This window comes from Mobula birostris, chromosome 3 (genome assembly GCF_030028105.1).
Source record: "Mobula birostris isolate sMobBir1 chromosome 3, sMobBir1.hap1, whole genome shotgun sequence".
In the NCBI taxonomy this organism is placed as follows: domain Eukaryota; kingdom Metazoa; phylum Chordata; class Chondrichthyes; order Myliobatiformes; family Myliobatidae; genus Mobula; species Mobula birostris.
In genome coordinates this window covers 215,904,009-215,923,262 of record NC_092372.1, presented here as the reverse complement: position 1 = coordinate 215,923,262, position 19,254 = coordinate 215,904,009, and the positions used below count along the sequence as shown (strand labels likewise).

At 44.2% G+C, this 19,254-nt stretch overlaps 1 protein-coding gene across 1 annotated transcript in view; it reads left to right on the top strand.

The window, feature by feature from the left end:
• The first annotated feature begins 10,402 nt into the window (after positions 1–10,402).
• LOC140195563 (uncharacterized) overlaps positions 10,403–19,254 on the top strand; it is a 30,012-nt gene continuing 21,160 nt past the window's right edge. The window contains exon 1 of the mRNA XM_072254122.1: positions 10,403–10,861. Within this exon, the coding sequence (XP_072110223.1) occupies positions 10,630–10,861 (232 nt within the window). The 5' untranslated portion in view covers positions 10,403–10,629. The remainder of the gene's footprint in view (positions 10,862–19,254) is intronic.

Below are 19,254 nucleotides of genomic sequence, written 5' to 3'. Positions count from 1 at the left end.
AATTAACAAGGTTTCTGCCAAGACTTGAGGACCTGACTTGGAGGCGAAGCTTGAATAGCTTAGGACTTTCGTCTTTGGAGAGCAGGAGAATGAGGGGAGATTTGATAGAGGTAAACAAAATTATGAGTATTGATAGGATAAATGCAAGTAGGTTTTCCCCCCACTGAAGTTTGGTTAGACTAGAACTAGAGGTCATAGGTTAAGGGTGAAAGGTGATTTAAGGGGACCTTAGTGGAGACTTCTTCACAGAGGGTGGTGAGAGTGTGGGACGAGCTGCCAGCAGAAGTGAAACAAGTTCCAATGCTGAGCTATGATTAGATTTGTGCAGATGAGTTCAAGAACTTGATGGTGCAGAAAACTAATTACAGACTGAGCTTGAAATCTAGTTTCCCAATTGCCACTAAATGATTAACCAAATGTCCCTGATTTAAACTATTCCCCAAGAAAAAGAAATTCATTATTGACCTTAAAATCATTAATCAGCCTGTCAGTTAACTGCTTCCAATGCCCAACTACCTACCTTGACCTGCTGAGAATATACAGTATTTTCTCATTTCCTTGCAGATTTTCTGCTTTGCTGTTTCTTCGTTCTAATTGTGCTCTTTCTTGTAAAGTTGTTAAAGTGTCTTTGTCCTGAATTAGTAACTTTTTTCTCACCCTTGATGTTGCCTGGCCTGCTAAGAATATCCAGCATTTTGTTTTTAAAATCTCAGATTTCCTGCTTTTTCCATCCTAATTGTGTTCTTTCTTGTAAAGTTGTATATAATTTATATTTAAATTATATTTTTTTTGTGAATACTGCTTAAGGATACAATGTGCATGTGATACCAGTGCAAGTAAGTTTTTCAGTGCACCTGTGCATACGTGTACTTGTGCAGATGAAAATAAACTCAACCTTGACATTGACTTTTGCAGATATTTTATTTCATCTTTCCTGGTAACCTTTCATGCTGCAGGCCAATAAATATTATATTTGCTGAACCAACTCCTTACAAACACTTTTATGCCCTGAATGTCAAAGTGCTATTTAGGTATATGCTTAATGACAAACATTTCTAGTTTGGCAAGTAGACTTGTGAACAACATGGTCTTGCCTGAATAAACTTCTGAGAAATTAAATTTACTAAAGGAATTTATGACAGGTTCACCCCCTTAATAACAATTACTTAGGATCAAAGTCCGATTGTCTTTGTGCCAATGAAAGCTTCTTAAAAGAATAACATTTCCAATCAAGACACAAGAGACCGCAGAAGCTGGAATCAGTGACAACATTCCACCTCCTGCAAGAACTTAGCTCTGTGAGGAGAAAGGAAATGTCAATGTTTCGGGTTGAAGCCCTTGCTTCTGGACTTCATTTTAATTTAAGGAATTCTTTGCGGATCTCTAGCTTTCTACCAATATGCAAATTATGATCAGGAGCAGTCCAGATGGTCTTTAATAAGACCTTTAATGATCTGTCTGTAACGTACTCCAAACTCCTGTCTACACCTTTTGTCATGGGGGGGAGGGGGGAGGCGCTGAAGGCGGACCCAAATACAAGACACAGACACTGCAGCCCTAGGAACAGGATTAGGTTTGTCAAGAAAGCAAGGGGAATCAGGAAGAAACGATGCTGGACATTGACACAGGCCCTGAATGAGACAAGGACACTAGGCCTGGGCTAGGACTAAGACTAGGAAAGTGAAGAACTTGGAACTAGGAGCCTGGGCTAGGACTCCGAGCCAGAGACTGGACAGGGATCTGGAACCTGGGTCTTGACTCAGACTCTGACCCCGGATCTAGGCAAGGACAAGATGTGGCTACAGGACTGGACGTGGCTAGGCTACAGGACTAGATGTGGAACTCCTGCACAGAATGAGGCACATGGACAGGACGAGAACACAAAGCTTTGACTTGGACAGAACAAGGTTCTTGGACTAGATGAGGCACTCCAGGGCAGGACAAGGCTCTTGGACTAGTTTTGGCTCAGCTCTTGGACTTTGCTTGGTTAGGCTCTTGGGTACGGAGCCGGGACTCCTACTAGGAGTGCAGGGCCGGGACCCTTTCTAGGATGCAGGGCCAGGATGACTGCCGAAGATTCGGATAGGGATGATCCAGCACTGGACGAGGATTCTCCAGCACTGGGCTGGGCGAGGCACCAGAACTGGATGAGGACACGAAGCTCAGACTTGGACAGGGCTGGAACACAGTGCCTGGACTTGGTCTTGGAACACAGAGCCTTGGATTTGAGCACAGGAACACAGAGCCTTGCACTTGAGCACAGGAACAGGGAACACAGAGTCAGGACCCCTCCTTGGGAAGCACAGGACGTAGGGCTGGGACTCATACACAGAACACGGACACTAAACATGGGGACACAAAGAGACAGTTCCAAACTCAACGAGAGATAGTTCCTTCTCTTGGCGTGGCAGGGCTCCGGTCTCACTCCGGCGGTTGAACTTGACGAGGTTGGCAGCGAAGGTTTCAGAAGGAAGGGGAAGGGAAGGGAACAGTCCAGCAACCAATCCCTGGTTTGCAGAGGTATTTATGTGCCAGATCAAAATGAGAATCAGGTGCCTCAATTAAGGCACCCAACAGAACAAGGGAGAAAACAGGAAAACCCGGAACAAGGATCGGTGGACCAGACCGTGAACCGGAATGTGGACTTTACAGACCAGACCATGACACCTTTCTATAGGAAGGATGTGATTAATCCAGAGAGAGTGCAGAAATTATTCACAAATGTGTTGCCAGGACTGGAGGGCTTGAGTTTTAAGTCAAAGTCTATACTGGGTTTATTGTCATTAGCACAAGTACCCGTTTTGTATAGGTGGAATGAAAAGCCTACTTGCAGCAGCTTCATCAGTAAGCAGCATTCGCAAGAAGATAAATTATAGACAATTATTACAAATTAAATATAAAAACACGAGAGATTCTGAAAATGCTGGAAATCCAGAGGAAATGCTTGAGGAATTCAACAAGCCAAGAAGCATCTGTGGAGAGGAATAAAGAGTTGACATCTTGGGCCGAGACCATTTATTAGGGCCTGGCCCAAAATGTTCACTCTTTATTCCTCTCCATAGATGCTGCATAATTAAGCAACAATGTCCATTTTAATGCAGGGTGATCAAAATAGTAAACAACAACAGGAATTCTGCAGATGCTGGAAATTCAAGCAACACACATCAAAGTTGCTGGTGAACGCAGCAGGCCAGGCAGCATCTCTAGGAAGAGGTACAGTCAACGTTTCAGGCCGAGACCCTTCGTCAGGACTAACTGAAGGAAGAGTTAGTAAGAGATTTGAAAGTGGGAGGGGGAGGGGGAGATCCAAAATGATAGGAGAAGATGGGAGGGGGAGGGATGGAACCAAGAGCTGGACAGGTGATTGGCAAAGGGGATATGAGAGGATCATGGGACAGGAGGTCCAGGGAGAAAGACAAGGTGGGGGGAACCCAGAGGATGGGCAAGGGGTATAGTCAGAGGGACAGAGGGAGAAAAAGGAGAGAGAGAGAGAGAAAGAATGTGTGTATATAAATAAAAATAGTAACAGATTTGCTAATCTGTAGTGATTAGGGCTGTGCCGATTGGTTCAAGAAACAACTGGCTGCAGGGTTATAGCTATTCTGAAAATCGGTAGTGAGCGACTTTGGGCTTTTGTACCTCCCACCCGATGGTAGCTGCAAGGCAATGGCATAGCCTGGATGGTGGGGATCTTTAATGATGGATGTAACCCACCAGGCTCGTCGCTCACGTTTGTCTGGGGGAATCAGCTTTCGGCCCCGCCAAACAGGGTATTCAAGTTTGGGTGGATGCTGTGTAGTGTATTCCTGTCACAAACCTACAGTGCAAATTATCAGACAGTACACCATATACAATCAAATGATAAACTTTATGAATCTTACTTCGAATATAGGGTTAGTATGAAAATAAACAAACAAAAATAAAAAGGCCCACAGTTAAAGTTTCAAAATACTTTGGAGCTCACGCAGCAGGTATTCCTCCACGAACAACCTTCAGTGACCCTCGGATTCCAGTATATGCTGTCCGGTGGTCTACCAGAGCTCTCCACACGTGTCCTTCCTCTTCACTCTCCTCGACCGAAAACCCCGGTTCCCAGACATACAGGAAAGAATAATATTTCTCCCATTGGCTAGCCACCTGTTATCAGTAGTTATAACCCAAACATTGCTGCTACAGAGAAACCATCACCTCAGCACTTAACACTACAGAGAAGCCATTACATTAGCCTTAGCAGTTAACATTACTGAGAAACCCTACATGGATGTGGCCTTCTTGAGGCAGTATTTCCTGTAGATACCTTCGGTGGTGTGGAGGGATGTACCAGGCTGAGTTCACTACTTTCTGCAGCTTCCTACATTCCTGTACATTCAAATTACTGTATCAGACATGATGCAACCAGTCAGGATGCTCACAGTAATCCTTTGTTTGAATATTCAGTGACGAGCCGAATCTACTTCACCTCCCAAGAGAGTAGAGTCGCTGGCGCACCTTCCTTGTGATTGTATCTATGTGCTGGGCGCAGGACAGGTCATCTGATAGGTTAACCCCAGGAATTTAAAGCTGCTGAATCCCTCCACCAGCTAGTCCCCCAAACCAGACAGGTGCATATGCACTGAAATCAACAATTGGCTCTGTAGTTTTACTGATAATGAGCGAGAGGTTGTGGTTGCCAGGTGTCCTATCTCACTCTCTGGTAGGCTGACTCATCACCATCTGCGATTGGTCGGCTGCAACAGGAGAGACTAAGTAAGCAGGGACTGCTTTCCTTGCAGTGAATGAGGCTGAGGGATCACCTTGTACAGATTTATAAAATCATTAAGGTGGATGCCCCGAAGTAGGGAAGCCGAAAACTAAAGGGCATTGGTTTAAGATGAGAGGGGAAAGGTTTAAAGGGGACATGAGGAACACTTTATTCACACAGAGAGTGATGGATATTTAGAATGTTTAAAAGACATTTGGACAGGTACAAGGATACCAGATGCTTAGAGGGCTGTGGATGAAACTTAGGCAAATAGAACAATCTCAGAAAGGCATCTTGGTCAACATGACTGAGTTGTGCTGGAGGCCTGTTACTATGCTGTACAGCTATAACTTTATAAACAGTGTGTTCTGCAGATATGATTAGCATGGGATTTACATAGCTGCCTCCGTTCTGACTGATGTCACTATACAGCTTGTGGACTAAGCAAAAGAACCTTGTACTTGGAGAACACACAAGATGCTGGAGGAGCTCAGCAGGTCAGGCAGCATTTATGAAGGGGAATAAACTGTAAAAGTTTCAGGCTGAGATTGCTCATAATTCCCCTCCAGAGATGTTTCCTGATCTACTGCATTTTGTAGGTGTATTCTAGATTTTCAGCATCTACGGAATCTCTTATTTGTATCCTACAACCATCAGGCTCTGAATTGGCATGGATATCACAATGCTAGACAACCTCAAGTTGGTTTCTTTGGAGCAGCAGAGACTGAGGGGAGATCTGACAGAGGTTTATAAGATTATCAGAGACAGAGATAGTATAGACCAGGAGCATCTTCTTCCCCAGAGTAGAAATTTCTAATAACAGAATAACAGAGGGCATGCATTGAAGGTGAGAGGGGGTAGGTTCAAAGGGTATGTACTCAGAAAGTGATGGATGCCTGAAATGCGCTGCCTAGTATGGTGGCAGAGGCAAATACATCAGAGGCTTTTAAGAGACATTCGGGTAGGCACAAGAATGTGAAGTAGATGGAGGGATATGGACATGGTGTAGGTAGGAGGGATTGGCTTGGGGGGGGGTTGATTTATTTTGTAGCTGTCCTGTTCCTGTGTGGTACTGTTCTATGTTCTATATACTCAAGTAATATACACTCAGTGGACACTTTATTAGGTACCTCCTGTACTTAATAAAGTGGTCACTGTGTATATGTTTGTGGTCTTCTACTGCTGTAGCCCATCCACTACAAGTTTCAACATGTTGTGTGTTCAGAGATGCGCTTCTGACATGTCATTAGTTGAGTTACTGTCGCTTTTCAGTCCACTTGAACCAGTATACTCAAACTGCCTGTCTGGCACCAACAATCATTCCATGGTTAAAGTCACATTTCTTCCCCATTCTGATGTTTGGTCTGAATAACAACTGAACCTCTTAACCATGTCTGCATGCTTTTATGCATATTTGCATTAATGAGCAGGTGTACATAATAAAGTAGCTACTGAGTGTATGTACCTTGATAATAAACTTACTTTGAACTTGGAAACGTAGTTCCGCCATTTCTGCTGGAAACCTGCATGTTTGAGCGATGGGTCAAAATAAAATCAGGCTTGTCCATTATGATCCATGCTGAATTAGTCCATGGCCATCTTGGCATCAGAACCAAGCAGCAAAGATCACAAGCTTGTGCTTAGATATTAATGTAAGAGGGGATATGGGGAGGAGAGTTATGGAGGCAGTCAAAGGTTACAGGGAGAAGGCAGGAGAGTGTGGATGAGAGGGAAAATAAATCAGCTATGACGAATAGCAGAGCACAGTCAATGGGCCAAATGGCCTAATTCTGCTCCCATCTCTTACAGACTAATGCACAAAAACTGAAATAAGAGACTATCTATAATATTACTGAATGGTGGATCCAGCCCAATGGTGAAGTCCCTATTCCTTCGACTTTTATAATCTCAGCATGCCAGAACCTCACTAAATTACTGAGGACAAAATAATGTCCAAGTGAGACAAAGGCACGGGATTTATTGATGTTTGTTTCCACGCTCCCTTGATTATTTGAAAGTTTAAGCAGTGAATTATTGATGTGATCTCTGAGGCAAAATGCCAGGAAGATGAAGGTACATACAAAGTGAAACAAAAGGACTTTAGAACACCTCCTGCACTCTCATCCACCCACCCAGTGCCACCCCATCATCAAATACACCCAGGTTTTATGTTGCCTGGACTGGGGAGCATGCCTTATGAAAACAGGTTGAGTGAACTCGGCCTTTTCTCCTTGGAGCGACGGAGGATGAGAGGTGACCTGATGGAAGTGTATAAGATAATGAGAGGCATTGATCGTGTGGTAGACAGAGGCTTTTTCCCAGGGCTGAAATGGTTGCCACAAGAGGACACAGGTTTAAGGTGCTGGGGAGTAGGTACAGAGGAGGTGTCAGGGGTAAGTTTTTTACTCAGAGGGTGGTGAGTGCGTAGAATGGGCTGCCGGCAATGGTGGTGGAGGCGGATACGATAGGGTCTTTTAAGAGACTTTTGGTTAGGTACGTGGAGCTTAGAAAAATAGAGGGCTATGGGTAAACCTGGTAATTTCTAAGATAGGGACATGTTCGGCACAACTTTGTGGGCCGAAGGACCTGTATTGTGCTGTAGGTTTTCTATGTTTCTATGGTTACTCAAAGTTCCAGATTAAACCTCCAGAGAATGGTAATTCTGCCAAGAAGCAAAAGCCAAGCACAGAATGATGAATGTTAAACCCTCTTAGTTCTTCAGGGAATCTCTTTCCTTCATTGCCTACAAGGATATTATCCTTCCTCTTCGACAAACTCCCCATTACCTACTCTGCCTCTGTTTCTGTCAAGATCAGAGGAACACAGAAAGACGTCGTAATTGGTAATCAAGTTAAGATTCAAGTTTATATATCACATGTGCATCAAAACCTACACTGAAGTGTGTCATTTGCATTAACAACTAACACACCTGAGAGTGTGCCAAGGGCAGCCCACAAGTGTCACCATACACTTCAGCTCCAACATAGCATGCCCGCAATGCTCAGCAGGACAACACAGTACACAACAAAATAGAACACATTAAGCAACAAAACAACACCAGCAAAACAAACCCCGTTCCTTCCTCCCACCCACCCACCCACACACGCAGACCTTTAATGCCAAGGCAAGCCATATTCTTCAGCCTCTAGCTTCCAGTGGACTTGGGCTCACAGACACTTGGCATCAATATTCTGATAAGATATATCTAATAAGGGTTATTAGATTTAGGTTTATTTAGAACATACAGACGACACAAAGGTTGGTGGTGTTGTAGATAGTGTAGAGGATTGTCGAAGATTGCAGAGAGACATTGATAGGATGCAGAAGTGGGCTGAGAAGTGGCAGATGGAGTTCAACCCGGAGAAGTGTGAGGTGGTACACTTTGGAAGGAGAAACTCCAAGGCAGAGTACAAAGTAAATGGCAGGATACTTGGTAGTGTGGAGGAGCAGAGGGATCTGGGGGTACAGGTCCACAGATCCCTGAAAGTTGCCTCACAGGTAGATAGGGTAGTTAAGAAAGCTTATGGGGTGTTAGCTTTCATAAGTCGAGGGATAGAGTTTAAGAGTCGCGATGTAATGATGCAGCTCTGTAAAACTCTGGTTAGGCCACACTTGGAGTATTGTGTCCAATTCTGGTCGCCTCTCTGTAGGAAGGATGTGGAAGCATTGGAAAGGGTACAGAGATTTACCAGGATGCTGCCTGATTTAGAGAGTATGCATTATGATCAGAGATTAAGGGAGCTAGGGCTTTACTCTTTGGAGAGAAGGAGGATGAGAGGAGACATGATAGAGGTGTACAAGATAATAAGAAGAATAGATAGAGTGGGTAGCCAGCGCCTCTTCCCCAGGGCACCACTGCTCAATACAAGAGGACATGGCTTTAAGGTAAGGGGTGGGAAGTTCAAGGGGGATATTAGAGGAAGGTTTTTCACTCAGAGAGTGGTTGGTGTGTGGAATGCACTGCCTGAGTCAGTGGTGGAGGCAGATACACTTGTGAAGTTTAAGAAACTACTAGACAGGTATATGGAGGAATTTAAGGTGGGGGGTTATATGGGAGGCAGGGTTTGAGGGTCAGCACAACATTGGGGGCCGAAGGGCCTGTAATGTGCTGTACTATTCTGTGTTCTATACAGCCCACAATGTTGTATTGACCATGTAACCAACTTGAGAAACTGCCTAGAATTTCCCTACCACAAAGCCCTCTATTTTTCTAAGCTTCGTGTACCTATCTAAGAGGCTCTTAATAGACCCTACTGTATCCATCTGTCACCGAGTTCAGATATGGCCCAAGTGCGGAGTGAGAGACACTGAAGCAGGTCGATATTTCACAGACTTTAATGTGAACAGTGTTAAAGAGAAAAGAAAACAATAAACACTAGGTCAAACAGGAACATTAGCTAAAGCTCTCAAATGGTGAACAAAGCCTACACAGCGGCTGAAAAGAACAACTAAGAATAAAACAAATACTGTTAGTCTTTAGAGTCAGTTGACCTGACTGTCCAATTTCTCAGGAAAGACTGAATGCAAACAGGCAGCGAAGCGCTGCTGTACTGTATCCAAGTCTCAACAAATTCTACGACGGAATAGATGGAGTTAAATACTATCGCAATGAAATAATAATTAGCTGACACGTGCATATTCAACAGCGCAATTGACTGAATCTGCTGCGCTGCTGAATCCGTGGTTGTGACAGCATCACTGGCAGTGCACTCCACGCACCCACTATTCTCTGTGAAAAACTTACCTCTGACATCTCCGCCTGTACCTACTTCTAAGCACCTTAAAACTTAAAATCCCTCATTTTAGCCATTTCAGCCCTGGGTAAAAGCCTCTGGCTATCCACATAATCAATGCCTCTCATCATCTTACACACCTCTATCAGGTCACCTCTCATCCTCCGTCACTGAACCTATTCTCTTAAGGCATGCCCCCCAATCCAGGCAATATCCCAATATCGTTGTAAATCTCCTCTGCACTCTCTCTATAGTATCCACATTTATTAATGATTTAGATTTATTTATCCTATCTCATCTACATCGAAACATACAGTGAGATGTGTTGTCTGGGTTAACAACCAACACAGTCTGAGGATGTGCTGGGAGCAGCCCACAATGAAAAGCTGTTGTTTTCATACCTCCTAGACATGTCATTCAGATCATCCCATACATAAGTACAAAGATGTTGAATGTAGTGTTACAGTTACAGAGAATGTCCAGTGCAGCCAGACAAGTAATGTGTGCGTGTGGGGGGGGGGGGGCTATATTGACATAGATTTGGAGATCAAGAGTCCACAGACTCTGCTCCTAAACATTCTCCTTATTCTGAGTGTTCCTAAACAACTCACATAAGCTTTTGGTTTAGATTTATGTTTTATTTTTGTTTTGATGCATACCTCCTAATTTACATCTTAAACTTCCAAATAATCAAGGGAGAATAAAAACAAACATCAATATATCCTGTGCCTTAGTCTCACTTGGCCATTATTTGCTCTTCAGTATTCTGTTCAAGAAGAAACCCGAATAAGACACGGGAGAGAACTTGTTTGGTTTCGCTTTGTGAAGTTTGATCACACGTTGACCGGAAGGAATGGGTTAATTTCGTACAACCTCTACCCTCCCCCCCACCCCCACCCCCCACCCTGCTTATTTGGCATGGCTTCTTTTTTTTTAAACCAAAAGTAAACTGCAACGCGCTGCTTTTGGTACACAAGATACTGCTCGGCGTTTACGAGCCGAGTTTGATTCTGGAGTATGGGAGGTGTGTGAGTCTTTTTCCCCCATTCAGTCAACGTGTAGCCGAGCCAGGGCTGTGGTTTCCAGGTTCGACATCCTGGCCGCCACTACGTATCTGATGTGGCTTCTGTGTGTTTAACTTTTAAACAAACCAGGATGTTGATATCTCCCTGCTGTCCAAACTTGAAGTGCGGGTGGGGACAGGTGGATCGGACTGAGGTCTGCCCAGATGACAGAACAGGCGTGTGTGATCACACTGCTGGTCGATACGGGAGGATAAGCGACTCGGGAGATCACTCGGTGCTGATGGATATTAACCAGCTTGTGGAGCAGTATGATTCCATGCGGCAGAGGCAGAAGGAACGGACCCATGTTGTCTTCGGTTCAGGTGAGCTGCTGAATCCGTGGACGTGGCCAACGTCCTGAGACATTCCCGAACAGAAGTCCGAGATCCCGAGTCTGCACGTTGCGCGTTTCCGAATCGGAATCTCGCTTACTTTCGCCGACCTATGCCGGTAAAATTTGTGTTGTGGTAGCAGTCCGGTGCAAGACTTTTTTAAAAACATTACGTAAAACTACAATAATAACAAGTGTAAAAGAGGGAATAGCGAGATAGTGTTCATGGGTTCATGGACCGTTTAGAAATCCGGTGGCGGAGGGGAAAAGTCTGTTCCTAAAACGTCGATGCACTGATATATGGTTTAGTTTGGGGCAATCCGATTAGATTGCACCGCACGCGGCTGTTCTCCCATCGACCTATCCAAATCCCACTGCTCTTTCCCATAACCAATCCTTTTTCAAACGGGTTCCCCTCACAATAGCTTAATACATACAAAGTGCTGGAGGAACTCAACAGGCCAGGCAGCATCTATGGAAAGGAATAAACAGTCGACGTTTCAGACCGAGACCCTTCATCAGGACGGGCCATCACCAGAATGGCTTCTTCCCTTTCCTTTCCAATCCTGGTGAAGGGCCTCGACCCGGAACATTCATTTCCATAGACGCTGCCTGACCTGCTGAGTTCCTCCAGCATTTTACTTTGGATTCCCAGCATCTGCAGAATCTTGTGTTTATAAGCATAGCTTAATAAGGGTTCACCTATCCAAGGCGTGTGGGAGTAGATAGTATACCTCGGAAAAAAAAGTCCCGAATAAATGGAATGTAATATATCTAATGTATCCTGCGCCTATGGTATTTTGATTGGATTGTAAAGTTAAGGGAAGAGGTGGAGCTGTGTGCAAACTTTTAATATTGAAAGTTGGGCCGGGTTTAAGGAGCCACATCTCCTATTCTTGCTCCAATTTCCTATGTATTTTCATTTATCCCAGTGCCCGGTTGCATATGATTACCGAATCTGCTCTCACACTCGTTCAGATAATGTGCGTCTTTACAATGCCCTGCGCGCCTTATTTCCCTGTGGTAATTCAGCAGTAAGTGTAAACATGTCCCCCAGTTATGACCCTGGAAATTCTGGTGTAAATTTGCTACGAGATGAGGGTCTGCCAATTTACTCTGTCGAGCTCAACGTTGCTAGGGAGAATGGAACAAAATAGAGACCCGCACCCCATCAGCTTGACAACTGGCGGAGACGCAACAATGCTTGTACCTCGCTGTATTTGTGCGCATGGCAAAAAAAAAACGCTAACAGCTTGTGGATGTTGACTAAGAAATACAGAGGGAATCCAGGGGTGGGTGGGTGGGGGGGGGGGGACTCATCTATTCAGGGAACATCTATGTCCGATCTCAACGCTTGGAGTGGAGGAGATTGAGGGGATCTGGCACATGAGGACGGATAATAGAAAACTTTTCAGAGTAGAGATGTTTAAAATTAGAGGGCGTAGGTTTAGGGTACAGCACAAGTCTAGGCTCTTCCATTCATGGTGTCTATGCCTAAGACAATAAATCAAACTAATTCCCTCACATGATCCAAATCTCTATATTCTCTGAATAGTCGTGTATCCAGTTAGTAGTTCAAAGTACATTTATTATCAAAGTATGCATACAGAATACAACTCTGAGATTCGTACTCCCACAGGTAATCACGAAACAAAGAAACACCATGGAACCCCTTCAAGAAAACATCAAACACCCAACATGTGAAAAAAGGGCAAATTGAGCAAACGGTAATAAAGCAAGCCGACAACACACAGAATATCAAACATCAAACCAGGAGTCCAGTAGTATTCAGCTTATTAAGTACACCCTTAATCAGTCCATTTCTATCCAAATACTCATACATATAGTCCCTTAGAATACCTTCCAATAATTCCCCCACTATTGATGTTATGCTCACCAGCCTATAATTTCCTGGTATTTTCAGAATCTTTCTTAAACAGCAGAACAACATTGGCTATCCTCCAATCCTCTGCTACCTCACTTGTCACTAAGGATGATTTAAATATCTCTGCTTGGCAATATCTGCACTTGCCATCCATAGGGTCCAAGGGAACACTATGTCAAGCCCTAGGGATTTATCCACCCTAATTTGTCTCAGGAGAGTGAGCACTTCCTCCTCTGTAATCTGTATAGGGTCGATGAATTTGATGCCACTTTACCTCACTTCTATAGACTCTGTGTCCATCTCCTGAGTACTTTATACTTTATTGTCACCAAATAATTGATACTAGAGCATACAATCATCACAGCAATATTTGATTCTGCACTTCACGCTCCCCAGAGTACAAATTGATAGTAAATATTAAAAACTTAAATTATAAATCATAAATAGAAAATAGAAAAGGGAAAGTAAGGTAGTGCAAAAAAAAACCGAGAGGCAGGTCAGTCTTATCACACTTGGAAAGAAGCTGTTCCCAAATCTGGCCATACGAGTCTTCAAGCTCCTGAGCCTTCTCCCAGAGAGAAGAGGGACAAAAAGTTTGTTGGCTGGGTGGGTTGTGTCCTTGATTATCCTGGCAGCACTGCTCCAACAGCGTGTGGTGTAAAGTGAGTCCAAGGACAGAAGACTGGTTTGTGTGATGTGCTGGGCTGTGTTCACGATCTTCTTCCGGTCTTGGACAGGACAACTTCCATACCAGGTTGTGATGCACCCTAGAAGAATGCTTTCTACAGTGCATCTATAAAAATTAGTGAGGGTTTTAGGCCAAATTTCTTTAGCTTTCTCAGGAAGTAAAGGTGCTGGTGGGCCTTCTTGGCAGTGGACTCTGCTTGGTTGGACCAAGTCAGGTCATTTGTGATATTGGCCCTGAGGAACTTAAAGAGTAGATACAAATACAACAAAAATCATTCAAGATCATTTGAGATCATTTAAGATCTCCCCCACCTCTTTTGGCTCCATGCATAGATTACCATTCTGATCTTTCTGACCAATTTTGTCCCTTACAATCCTTTTTCTCTTAACATATCTGTAGAATCCCTTAAGATTCTTCTTCACCTTGTTTGCTTGGGCAACCTCATGCCTTCTTTTAGCTCTCCTGATTTCTTTCTTAGGTGTTCTCTTGCATTTCTTGTACTCTGTAAGCAGCTCATTTATTCCTACCTGTCTATACCTGCTATGCGCCTCCTTTTTATGTAACCAAGGTCTCAATATCTCTTGAAAACGAAGGTTCCCTACATCTGTTATCTTTACCTTTTACTCTGGCAGGCACACACAAGTTTTGTTCTCTCAAAATTTCACTTTTGAAGGTCTCCCACTTACCAAGTACACCTTTGCCAATCCACACCTGCCAGATAATTTCTGTCCGTCCCAATCCACACCTGCCAGATAATTTCTGATACCATCAAAATTGCCCTTTCTCCAATTTAGAATCTCAACCCACAGACCAGATCTATCTTTTTGCATATTTACTTGGAAACAAATGGCGTTTATGAACACTAGATGCAAAGTGTTCCCTTACACAAACTTCTTTCACCTGTCCTGTCCCATTCCCTAATAGCATATCTTGTATCACACACTCTCTCGTTGGGACTTCTATGTTTTGATGAAGGGAACTTTCCTAAACACATTTGACAAACTCTATCCCACCTCGTCCTTTTACAGTGTGGGAGTCCTAATCAATATGTGGAAAGTTAAAATCACCTACTATAACAACCCTATGCTTTTTGCACCAGTCTACGACCTCTCTATGAGTTTGTCTCTCTAAACCCCTCGGACCGTTGTGAAGTCTGTAATATAGCTCCAATAACATGGTCATAACTTTCTTACTACTCAGTTCCACCCATAATGCCTCACTAGACAAATTCTCCAGCCTGTCCTGATTGTGCATTCCCGTGACATTTTCCCTGACTAGTAACGCCTCCCCTCCTCCTCTAATCCCTCCCACTCTGTTGCATCTAAAACAACGGAGCCCCAAAGCCCCAGTCCTGCCCCTCCTGCAGCCAAGTCTCACTAATGGCTACAATATCATAATTCCAAGTGTTGATCCATGCTCTGCATTCACCTTCCTTTCCTACAATACTTCTTGCATTGAAATATACCCAGCTCAGAACATTAGTCCCACCATGCTCAACCTTTTGATTGCTGTCTTTATCCGTGGTCTTAAATACATCTGTCTTCACAAACTCTCCATTATCTATTCTGGCGCTCTGGTTCCCATCCCCTTGCAACTCTGGTTTAAACCATCCCATTCAGCAGTAGCAAACCTTCCTGCTAGGATATTAGTCCCCTTCCAGTTTAGGTGAAAACCATGTCTTCTGTACGGGCAAGAGAAAATCTGCAGATGCTGGAAATCCGAGCAATACACATAGCAGACCAGGCAGCATCCATGGAAGAAAGTACAGTCGACGTTTCGGGCCAAAACCCAAGGACCTCATCACTCTTCTTACCTATGTCATTGGTCCTAGGTCCTACATGGACCACAACCTCTGGCTGTTCACCCTCCCATTTAAGAATATTGAGGATGTAGTCACTGGGAGATCCTGCCTTTTTCAGCAGGCAAAACAAAGGTGCTCAACATAGCCGTCCTCAAATCTGCTTCAATCTCTTTACATAGTAGGTGACTCCCACAGACTCGCAAGTGAACTGTCACCTCAGCTGGAAGGTCTTTTTGAGGCACTGAATGGTGGTGAGGGAGGAGGTGTGATGGGGGCACCTCCAGAAGATCAGATGGCGGGGGTCCTCGATGGTGGATGCTGCTTTCCTGTGGCGTCGCTCCTTGTAAATGTGCTCAATGGTGGGGACGGCTTTGCCTGTGATGGACTGGGCTGTGTCCACCACTTTCTCCAGACTTTTTGGTTCCTGGGCATTAGAGCTTCCATACCAGGCCATTACTACCTCACTATTAGCAAATTTTATAACTGTGAACTGACTACTGCTTTTCATGCTTTGCCAACAATCAATCATGACAAAAAGAAAATCATTGGCTTTAAAACACTTGGAAGTGCCCTGGGTGATTCAAGTGCTCGTATGCACACCTCTCAAATGCTTCCCCCACTTTCTCAGGCGGTGTACTCCAGGCACTCCCATTCTCTGGGCAAAAAAGATCCTTCTTTGATCCCCTCTAAATCCATGAGAGAATAAGACAATAAGCTGTCACACTTACAGGGAAAAGTGCCAGGAGAGATATCAGTGGGGAGGGACAAGTTATTCTCTCCATAGACACTACCTGACTTGCTGAGTTCCTCCAGCATTTTCTGTGTTGTTCAAGATTTCCAGCATCTGCAGAATCTCTTGTGTTAGAGATTCAGAAAGGATCTGAGAAAGATTTTCTTTTAAACTCTGAAGTTGATTGGAATTTGGAGGAACCCCACTGAATTCCTTAACTCAGGTTTAAACCTGGGTCTCTGGCACTGTGAGCAGCAGATCTCTCTCTCTCTCTCTCTCTCTCTCTCTCTCTCTCTCTCTCTCTCTCTCTCTCTCTCTCTCTCTCTCTCTCTCTCTCTCTCTCTCTCTCGATCTCTCCTTCTCCCTTCCTCCCTCCCCCTCTCCCTCTCTATCTCTCTCTCCTTCTCTCTATATCTCTCTACCCCTTTCCCTCCCACCTTCTTCCTCTCTCCCACTTGCTTCTTTCCCACCCCTCTCTCTTTCTCTCAATCTCTCTCTCTCCCTTGCTCCTTCCGTCACTTCCTCTTTTCATCTCTCCCTCCTTCCCCGTCTCCCCAACCTCTGTCTGAAGAAGGGGAAGATATTGGTTGCATGACCAACTCTAATACCTCAAACAATGTTTAGAACGAAGGATCTCCAAATCAAAGTCAATTTGTTATCTAAGTACACGTATGCCACTATATGTTACCTTGATGTTTATTTTCTTGCAACTACTTACAGGAAATACAATGGAATTTATTAAAATCTTGACAGACTGATAAGCAACCAATGTGCAAAAGATGACAAATTGTGCAAATAATAGTAATAATATTAATCCTGAGAACACAAGTGGTAGAGTTCTCAAAAGTGAGACTGTAGGTTGTGGAATCAGTTCAGAGTTGTGGTGAGTGAAGTTATCTATGCTGTTTCAGGAGGCTGATGGTTGAAGGGTAAATACTGTTCCCGAATCTGGTTGTGTGGGACCTACGGCTCCTGTACCCCTGCCCGATGGTAGTAGCGAGAAGAGAGCATGGCCTGGATGGCGGGGGTCCTCGATGGTGGATGCTGCTTTCCTGTGGCGTCGCTCCTTGTAAATGTGCTCAATGGTGGGGACGGCTTTGCCTGTGACGGACTGGGCTGTGTCCACCACTTTCTCTCGACTTTTTGGTTCCTGGGCATTGGAGTTTCCATACCAGGCCATTATTACCTCACTATTAGCAAATTTTATAGATGTGAACTGACTACTGCTTTTCCTGCTTTGCCAACAATCAATCACGACAAAAAGAAAATCATTGGCTTTAAAACACTTGGGAGTGCCCTGGGCGATTCAGGTGCTCGTATACACACATCTCAAATGCTTCCCCCACTTTCTCAGGCAGTGCACTCCAGGCACTCCCATTCTCTGGGCGAAAAAGATCCTTCTTTGATCCCCTCTAAATCCACGAGAGAATAAGGCATAGAGTCAAAGAATGCTACAGAACAGAAACAGGCCCTTCAGCCCATCTAGTCCATGATGAGCTATTAATCTGCCTGGTCCTGTCAACCATTATCCAGACCAAATCCCTCCATGCCCTTCTCATCCATGTATCTATCCAAATTTCCCTTAGCCCCTATTCTCAATGGCCTCTGTTGACATCAGTGGAACTGTAGTTGAGAGGATGGGTAGTTTCAAGTTCCTCAGTATACACATCTCTAAGGATCTCACCTGGACTATACATATCAACTGTGTGGTGAAAAAAGCACAACAGCACCCCTTTCACCTCAGATGGCTGAAGAAGTTTGGCATGAGTCCCAAAATCCTCAGGACTTCCTACAGGGGCACCATCAAGAGCATCCTGACTGGTTGTGTCATCGCCTGGTATGGGAACTGTACTACCCTCAATCACAGGGCACTGCAGAGTGTGGTGCAGACAGCCCAGCACATCTGTGGATATGAATTTTCCTCTATTCAGGACACTTATAGCAGCAGGTGTGTTAAAAGGACCTAGAGGATCAACAGGGACTCCAGCCACCCTAACCACAAACTGTTTCAGCTGCTTCCGTCTGGCAAATGGTATTGCAGCATTAAGGCCTGGACCAACAGACTCTGCGACAGCATCTTTCACCAGGCTATCAGATTTATCAATACACATTGATTTGATTGCATATCTAACTATACGTTAATCTGATTGTGTATCTGAGTGTACACACATGTATACAAAACATTTATGTATACAATTATAGCATTTGAACAATATCCTCCCACATTTCCCCTTTATTGCTTGTACATTGCAATGGAGACGCACCATAAATATTTTTACTCCCCTGGCTATAAAAAGTAAATAAATAAATAAAATGTTGAAATTGGACCTGCAATCTTGGTGTCATCTGCAAATTTGCTGATCCAGTTTATGACGTATCATCAGGAGCATTGATACAGATGACAAACAACAACAGACCCAGCACCAATCCCTGTGACATACCACTAGTCACAGGCCTTCAGTCAGAGAGGCAACCATCCGCTACCACTCTCTGGTTTCTACCGTGAAGCAAATATCCAATGGCTTTATGCATAGATAACCATTCTGATCTTCTGGAGGACCTATTTTGTCCCTTGCTGTCCTTTTCCTCTAAATATGCCTATAGAAGCCCTTGGAATTCTCCTTCACCTTGTCTGTTAGAGCAACTTCATGCCTTCCTTTAGCCCTCCTGATTTCCTTCTTAAGTGTTCCCTTGCATGTCCAATATTCCCCAAGTACCTCAAGTGGTCCTTCCTGCCTATACCTGCTGTGCACCTCCTTCTTTTTCTCAATATCTCTTGAGAAAAAAAAACATAGGAACAGAATTAAGCAATTTGCCTATCGAGCCTGCTCCACCATTGTTGATTTATTATCCTCTCAACCCCATTCTCCCAGTAATTTTTGACACCCTTACTAATCAAGAACCTATCACCTCCACTTTAAACATACCCAATGACTTGGCCTCCACAGCTGTCTGTGGTAATGAATTCCACAGATCCTCCACCCTCTGGCTAAAGAAGTTCCTCCTCGTCTCTGTTCTCAAGGGACTTCCTTGTATTGCAAGGCTATACCCTTTGGTTCAAGACTTACCCACTGTTTGAAACATTCTCTGTATATCCGATCTATCTAGGGTTTTCAATATTCAATAGGTTTCAGTAAGATCCCCCCCACCCCCATTCTTCTAAACTCCAGCAAGTACAGGCCCATAGCCATTAAACATTCCTGAAAGGGTATGTTAACACATTCATTCCCGGGATTATTCTTGCGAACCTCCTCTGGATCCTCGCCCTTCCTCTGCTTACA